This window comes from Neltuma alba, unplaced genomic scaffold (genome assembly GCF_004799145.2).
Source record: "Neltuma alba isolate B1F8T4 unplaced genomic scaffold, ASM479914v2 tig00011414_pilon, whole genome shotgun sequence".
NCBI classification, from domain to species: Eukaryota; Viridiplantae; Streptophyta; class Magnoliopsida; order Fabales; family Fabaceae; genus Neltuma; species Neltuma alba.
The window spans coordinates 425810-434171 of record NW_021636098.1 but is presented as its reverse complement, the minus strand read 5'-3'; the positions used below and the strand labels follow the sequence as shown (position 1 = coordinate 434171).

The following is an 8362-nucleotide window of genomic DNA, read 5'->3' as shown; positions in this document are numbered from 1 at the left end:
CACTGACCGTCGTGCTTCCCGGTTTCTCGCTTCCACCATCCCCATTGTTGCCCTAAAAACGCCGGCAAGCTGGACAGTTGAGGACCCCGAAATAGTGTGTGCGTAAGAGAGCAGAGGAGTTGGAAGTGGAAGGGCGTGCTGTTCGAAGGGCGAACGTGGTCGCGTCTGACTGATTGTGTGGAAAGACGAAGGTTGGCGCACGGTGATTCACCATTGCAGTTAACAAGCATCAACAGCATTTCAGTGAGGTAAGTTCAGGCATTTAAGTTTCGTGCTGTGGTCGACGTTTCTGGGTGAGTCTGGGAATCAATGATAGGGCAATATTTAGATATGACGCGATGAAGTTTGTGAATGACAGGAATGGCGATTAAGGGTTTATGCTGAGTCGCTATGGCAAGCTATTCTGTTTTTAATAACGTAGTTGAGAACTGGAAAAATGGGTTTTGAAATCAGTAGGAAAATTGTCTGATTGACTGGAAAAATGATATGAACAACTGGAAATGACAATAACATACTGGTAAATGACTATGATCGAACCTAAAATGACCATATTCATAGTAATGACCTTACTGTCTGAATGAGTGGAAAGATTATATGAATAAACTGGAAATGACAATACCAAACTGGTAAATGACTATGAAGGAACTTGAAATGACCATATTCATAGTAATGACCTTACTGTCAGACTGTAATGGCCATGTTGGTAATGACAATGAATTAAGTGGGAATGACCATATTCATATTAATGACCTAACTGTTAGTCTGTAATGGGCATATTGGTAATGACAATAAGTTAACTGGAAACGACCATATTCATACCGGCATCCTTACTGTCACTCTGTAATGGCCATATTGTAAATGACAATGAATTAATTGGAAATGACCATATTCATAGTACTGACCTAACTGTTAGTCTATAATGGGCATATTGGTAATGACAATAAATTAACTGGAAACGACCATATTCATACCAGCATCCTTACTGTCACTCTGTAATGGCCATATTGTAAATGACAATGAATTAATTGGAAATGACCATAACGAATCTGGAAAGAACTAGATGTGTAGTAAATGTATTAAAATTATGATTTAATGATGGTACCTTGATGACTTTGCAGAACTATACGAGATGGTGTTGGAAGAAGGGGAAGGGTCCACAAGCAAAGGAGTCCACAGTGGGCTTGTGTTGTTCAGAAGGGAGTATATGGCTAAACGAGGTGAGAAGTGTAAAAACGCAAGAGAAGAAAAAATTGAAGTGGGGAAGGCATGGAGGGCCCTGAGTGAAGAAGAGAAAGATAGGTATAATGAGAGGGCAAGGAAAACGAAGCCACAGAAAGGTGAGAAGAAGAAGTATGATGTTCCCTTGTACACCCGGTGCTCATTGCCCGGATTTCTATCATTGGCTGAATATGTGAAGAAGAACAGGCGGTTGAGGCAGAAAGTTCAGAGGATGGGATTTGGGAACTTGCTTAATGTGAATGTGAAGCAACTTCCACGTGATCTACTTGTGTCATTGTTGAGATGCTATGACCCACCAACGCATTTTTTGACCATTAGAGGGCAAGGGCAGGCAATTGAGGCAAAAGATGCGCATGAGTTTCTAGGTGTACCTGACAGTGGGGAGGAAGTGAAATCTGATGTTAGTGAGGATGACCCGGAATACAAGAGGTTGAAGGACACTTATTGGAAGGTTCCATTTACCCAGATACTGAAGAGGATATTATCTGGGGAAGAAAGCGACAATTTTGAGTTCCTATTTATGCTTTATACAGTTGGAGCTTTTCTATGTCCTGGGTCAAGCACAACTGTACATATACGTTTGTTGAAAGTGATGCGTCACACGATGAATGGGTTTTGGAAATATGATTGGTCAACGTACATAATCAAGAACCTGTGGAAGGAAATGGGAGACTTTGTGAAGATGACAAAGAAGAAGAAGAAAGGAACCTGCAATGTTGGAGGGTGTCTTTATTTGCTGCTGGTAAGTCAATATTTTTCTTATGGTTCACTATATTTTTGTCTTTTGTTATTGTTGCAGAAGTGTGACCTATCTTTATTTGGTTTTGCAGCTGTATTTTGTTGAGCGTTTCCCGCTGGGATTGTCTGTTGACCGGGGTTCAACAAGCGCCATTGAATATTGGACCGAGGAGAAGATAAAGGAGAGGGTGGAGAAAGAGAGAGGCAGCAGCATGGGAATATTGCATGGAAGCAGTGGCAGCGAGGTATACTCAGCAGGACATGAGGACAGTTCAATTTTGCAGTCTTTAGATCCGGTATGTGGGAACTTAGAAAATATACGTGACCTGAGTTTAAGTCAGTCTATTAGCAAGGTTGATACTTGAGATGACAAGACTTTATTTAGAAATGACCAGTGAGATACTGGCATTTGATAACAGTGAACAATTTTTTTGATATCTTCATTTACTGTGTATGCAGGCATTGAAGGAGTTGAGGGCTCGTTTTGTGAAGAAGCTTGAAGAAAGCCAGAGGACGTTAATGAAGGCTCTTGATGATGAGCTACTCAAATTGCAGATTGGATTGAACGCCAAAGTTAAGGGGATGGGGAATGAGAATGCCACTGCTAAAGAAGGGGTTGAAACAGTTGGTGATGCAGCTGGTAACGATGCTGAAGAAGCTGATGATGTTGACCGAGTGGTGGAGGAGATTGCAAGAGAGGTTGCAGCGGGAAGTGCAGATGAGGAACTTGATGAGGATGAAACCAGCAAAGGAGATGATGAGAAGGATGAGGATGAGGAACAACATGACCTTCATGACAGGGAAGTCAGTGATGATTACATGGTTGAGGAGGTGGAAGAAGAGGGTGACCGTGATGGTCATGGAGGTGATGACGACGACGACGAGGATGAGGAGGAAGATGACCATGATGACAGGGAAGGAGGTCATGTGGTTGATGAGGAGGAAGATGACCATGATGACATGGAAGTCAGTCATGATTATGTGGTTGAGGAGGCCGAAGATGATGATAAGGAGGTTCGGGATTCAGATGATGAGGGGGAGGAAGCTACACATGTACTGACAATGACCCCTACCAATGTTCCTTTGCTGTTGGATCGAGAATGGGTGAGCAGTGACAGTGGGGAGGAAGGAGGGCCTGAAAAATCGATTGACCTTCGGAGGTCAACAAGGGCAAAGAGTTCCACAATTAAATCTCCGTGGATAGAATTCAAGGCAGCTCCGAGGACGAAGAGGCCAAAGGAGGAAAGTGACATCTTTTTCACTTTAATATCCCGTAGACCCAAGGGAGAGGAAGAGGGGAATATGTAAGTATATCCGTAGCTAGTGTTTTGTTTTTAAATGACACAGTGTGCCCTGAAAATGACAGCAATAGGATTGAAAATGACAATAACATACATGGGAATGACAAGTATTGATGTCCCCAACACCATACTTTCTGTCACTGACATCTGACAATGTTTGCAGGACTGTCATCAAAATGTTTGATGAAGATATAGACCGACAACAGCTGTTTTCCCTGGGTGGAGTGAACAGAGTAAATAACAGGGTATTTAAGAATGCTCTGTCCCTGCACCCACGATTATGTTTGATAATGTTTGGTGAGATTATTGTACCAGAATGACGTTTTCACTTGTGTTCTGTAGGTGCTTAATTTGGTGTGCAAGGCAGTGATGGAGGACATGAAGGCAGAGTTGGGGCCAGGGAAGAGGCACATTTTCGATGTTGATTTCATGGTGAGGTTGCATAATTCCAAATGCAAATACCAATGACAGCAATTGAATTGGAAATGACTTGTTCTCTGTTAATGGATTAACAATTTCATGTCATGCAGAACATGATGGCACATGATCCAACCTGGAAAGCCCAAAAATATAAGAAGCTCTTTCTTCCTGAGTTCGTTGGCTACAACTTAGCTGAATGTGATTTCATAATTGGTCCTGCTCTTGTTGGCCAACACTGGTTTTGCGTTGCCATTCAGCCTAGCACATTGGATTTCCACGTAATAGACTCCATGAGGAACCATTTCGGAACCAAGGACAGAAAGCAGAAGAAGAAGGTTGTCATCAAAGACCCAGTGGAAATGGCTGTGGATGATTGTGTAAGAAAAAACTCATTATCTTTACCCTAGTTTTTGAACTTGGAAAATCATTAAACTTTCTATGTTGGTCCTGAATGTTGTTGCAGAGGAAGAGGCTCAATATTATACTGGACTTGGTCAAGCCAGGATTGGTTGGGAAAAAGCCAATGTCTCCCATGATATTTGCAGCAGTTCCCCAGCAGAATAACCTGTCAGTTTTGTCAAATTCGATTTCTGTGGGGTAAATGCACATGTCAGATGTGTTAACTAACTGTGCTGATATTGTTGCGTCCACAGGAGGGATTGTGGGGTGCACTGCATGATGTGGCTGAGAAGATGGGAACCTGGTGTGACCCTTACCTACACAGAGGAAGAAGTTGCTGGCTTTCGTCGTGACCTGACATGGTGGTTGGTCAATCATGAACAGAATGAAAAACGTGACGAGGCATTGGCCCTTATTCGACGACCACAACCAACCAAGAGCACAAAGTCCAAGAAAAGGCGTCGGTCTTAGGTGTCTCGATGTTAGGGTCATAATTCACTTGTCCTCTGTTAGATTGCTGTATGTAATGTGCATTGTAGGCTGACCAAAAATTTACTGTGTATTGTTATGGTTAACAAGATTGGTGTCCATAAATGTATGATAGTTGAGAACCATGATGCCAATTTATTCCCCAGTGACATGAATGAATCTGGTTTTAACCACACAAAAACAGATGATGACAACAACCCCATTGGACATGTGCTATTGGTTTTCATTTTTTGTTCAGGTCACTAAATTTTACTTCAATATATCCTGTTGGTATCCAACAGAAAATGACCAGAACAAATTTAAAAATGATACGAAGTGAAGCGAATATGACAGCGATAATGACAAGGATCACCTGGTCTGATTTTACAACATCAGTTCAGCACGGCTGTCAGCTTATGCTGATAGCATCACTGCCAATGACCAGAACAAATTTAAAAATGACACGAAGTGAAGCGAATATGACAGCGATAATGACAAGGATCACCTGGTCTGATTTTACAACATCAGTTCAGCACGGCTGTCAGCTTATGCTGATAGCATCACTGCCAATGACCAGAACAAATTTAAAAATGACACGAAGTGAAGCGAATATGACAGCGATAATGACAAGGATCACCTGGTCTGATTTTACAACATCAGTTCACACGGCTGTCAGCTTATGCTGATAGCATCACTGCCAATGACCAGAACAAATTTAAAAATGACACGAAGTGAAGCGAATATGACAGCGATAATGACAAGGATCACCTGGTCTGATTTTACAACATCAGTTCAGCACGGCTGTCAGCTTATGCTGATAGCATCACTGCCAATGACCAGAACAAATTTAAAAATGACACGAAGTGAAGCGAATATGACAGCGATAATGACAAGGATCACCTGGTCTGATTTTACAACATCAGTTCAGCACGGCTGTCAGCTTATGCTGATAGCATCACTGCCAATGACCAGAACAAATTTAAAAATGACAACAAGTAATGCGCCATTAACAAAAGCTAACATCCCCATAACAGTAACTTCCTTTCATGTATTCAACAAGTGGACATTAAGATACTAGCCACACTTAATGCTCCGTTATCACTGAAATAACTATCAGCTTACTTACAAAAAAATGTCTCCACCTAGCTCCTAACTACAACCCCAGTCCCAAAAAAGTTGACAAGGGCGGAGCATACAACTATGTACACCAAAAAATGACCCATCCCCACTGTACTCGAAACTTCATGATGGGTTAGGATTTCTGCAATTCCTCCTTGTGTGTCCAGGCTGGTGGCATCTTCCACAGTGGTATATCCGTTTGTTCTGGAACTGTGATTCATCCCTGTTTACTTTTGGCCTTCCTGGTGGTCGGGATGTCATGGGAGGTAGCAAGAAAACTTGCTCACTGACATTTTCTATTCTATAGTAGTCATTTGGGTGAGGCATGTCTGTTGTTACCACAGGAATCATACTGCGAGCATAGATCTTTTCTTGTGATGACTTTTTATAGCAATTATCAATATAATCATAAACATTGCCGTGCACAATCTTGATGGCAGCACAAGCATGGGAACAAGGGATCCCCGTCATTTGCCAAGATCTGCAACTGCATTGGTGTAGTCCAAGATCAACCCGATGGTCTCCACGTGATGTTGTCACCTTCACTCTTCCCCCACCATAATTTTCAGCATACATATGGTCAGACCCAGCCACCATATCCAGCACCTTACTCTCTATATTTGGACCAACGCAATTCTTCCATTTGGTCATACCCACATAGGAGGCATGCAGCTTTCTTGCAACTTTATCTCGGTGCTCATAGATCAATTGGGGTACAGTATGCTTTCTCTCATTCACCATCCATGCATTGAATGATTCTGCTATATTGGTTGTAATATTGTCCCATCTTTTATATGGGAACCTACTTTTAGCCCACCTATCTACATCCCCATGATGAATAAGCCAATCAAATAGCCTTGGAGAAAAGGATCTCATGTCATCCATTGCTGCCTCAAATTTCTCATCCGTCCTTGCGTATGCAATTTTATCCAATAAATATAGTGCATCCTCCTTTGATCGGCCATTTGTCCTTGTTTGCCCCTTATTCATTTTCATAACTTCTGAACTAAAATTCTCCTTGATGTGTCTATAACAAAAGGCATGCCTTTGACCCCCAAAGATTGATGCCACTCCTCCGATGATAGCATTGTGTCGATCTGATACAATCGTTACTTCCACAGAACCCAGGATTTTTTTTATCATATAGAAAAACCACGTCCAGTCATCTAGTGTTTCTCCCTTCACAATTGCAATTGCAAATGGCAGCAGCTCGTTATCTGCATCATAAGCTGAAGCTGACAACATTGTCCCCTTGTATGGTCCGCTTAAGTGAGTTCCATCAACATACATAATATGCCTCGCGCCACCCAGGAAACCCTCAATGCATGCCCCGTAAGCAATGAAAACACGCTCAAACCGGTTCCCAATAGCAGTCCATTCAGCCACTGATTTTTCATCTGTTTCCTTTATCCTTTCGCATAGCCATGGTATGAGCATGTATGATTGTTCGGGCCTGCCATATATGTCTTCCAGTGACTTCTCTCTTGCTCTATAAGCCTGTTTATATGTTAGATCAATCCCATACTCTCGTTTCAACCTCTTCCTTATCTCAGAAGTGCGCTTGTCTGCATGATCCCTCATCTCATCAATTATTATTGATGAGTTCAAACTAGCTCTTCCACTATGCATCACGTCCAAGCTATCTTGGGCAGAATGAACATGCCGGTTTATAAATGTCGTCACTCGTAGCACATCACAACTCTTCCCCACATGATTTGCACATAGCTTCCATGGACAACCCTCAACTTTACACCTTATCGACATGAATTCCTTGCTATTCCTCATATACTTGGCCACAAACTTGTTTGCAAGTGCAAACTTGTATACAGACACCCGAAATACATCTGCACTAGGAAAACGTTGGCCCACTCCTGTTAAAAGTCCCCTCCATTCCGCATGAACCATCTCACTACCATCCGTATCTTCAGCTCCGATAGATTTATCCACATTAGGGGGCCCACTTATTTCATCATTGTCACATTCACGAGCATTTTCTTCACTGAGCCAGCCATAATCACAACACAAACTAATGGGAGACGCATCCAGTTCAGTTTGCTGTGACATGCCCATGAATCTCTCTGTTCTGCATTCATAATGACAAGACTCGTTAACACAAATGACAAGAAGAAATTCATAAATGACAACAAATAGTTAGGACAAACTCCACTTACATTTCTACATTGTCCCTTGGTTGGGGACCCACTTGTCTTTTTTCGGCGACATACACATGACCGCTGTTCCCATTGTATTGAAAGAGGTTATACATTTCAGCATTGTCATGAAGGTCAATCAATGTCTTCTCATCAAAGGCCACTGTGTACTTAATGTCATAATTTCTTCCATCGCCACCAATCCACTCAGATATCATTAGCCTCAATTCATCAAGTGTCAGCCCATCCTTAATGCTTCTTAACCTCACGCCACCTCCATTATATCTCACTTCACCTTCACCATTTGTCACAAATTTCCCCCCCACATGAAAATAACAGAACAGCTCCTTCCCACAAGATGACCCAGCTGCGAAATTCATTTATCTTCATTACCTGCACTGATAACATAACAGAAGTCGAATGATTATATGACTTAATACCATCATCATCAACTTACACGACCAACTTAGGGTTTGACACATTCATGCTTATAATTTGCAACAAAACAATCATTTCTTTCCTGTCCAC

The 8362-nt window shown here is 42.0% G+C and overlaps 2 protein-coding genes across 2 annotated transcripts; one reads left to right on the top strand and one right to left on the bottom strand.

Moving 5' to 3' along the window:
• Positions 1-1058: 1058 nt before the first annotated feature.
• On the top strand, positions 1059-3285 carry LOC114713067 (uncharacterized). Its single transcript, XM_028897644.1, has 4 exons — positions 1059-1981; positions 2070-2222; positions 2437-2842; positions 2978-3285. Exons 1-4 carry the CDS (start codon positions 1130-1132, stop codon positions 3283-3285), a joined length of 1719 nt encoding a protein of 572 aa, XP_028753477.1. The 5' UTR covers positions 1059-1129.
• Positions 3286-5807: 2522 nt separating this feature from the next.
• LOC114713066 (uncharacterized) lies at positions 5808-8160 on the bottom strand. Its single transcript, XM_028897643.1, has 2 exons — positions 7856-8160; positions 5808-7767 (listed from the first exon to the last, which is right to left on the bottom strand). The coding sequence occupies exons 1-2, from the start codon at positions 8050-8052 to the stop codon at positions 5808-5810; spliced, it is 2157 nt and encodes a 718-aa protein (XP_028753476.1). The 5' UTR covers positions 8053-8160.
• Positions 8161-8362: the final 202 nt, after the last annotated feature.

Bases quoted from the DNA above. Each gene is read 5' to 3' on its own strand.
- LOC114713067 (XM_028897644.1), top strand. From the start codon at position 1,130: ATGGTGTTGGAAGAAGGGGAAGGGTCCACAAGCAAAGGAGTCCACAGT. The intron at 2,223-2,436 runs GTATACTCAGCA...CTGTGTATGCAG, and splicing joins ATGGAAGCAGTGGCAGCGAG to GCATTGAAGGAGTTGAGGGC. The intron at 2,843-2,977 runs GTGATGACGACG...AGGAGGCCGAAG, and splicing joins TGACCGTGATGGTCATGGAG to ATGATGATAAGGAGGTTCGG.
- LOC114713066 (XM_028897643.1), bottom strand. From the start codon at position 8,052: ATGATATCTGAGTGGATTGGTGGCGATGGAAGAAATTATGACATTAAG. The intron at 7,768-7,855 runs GTAAGTGGAGTT...TTATGAATGCAG, and splicing joins CCAAGGGACAATGTAGAAAT to AACAGAGAGATTCATGGGCA.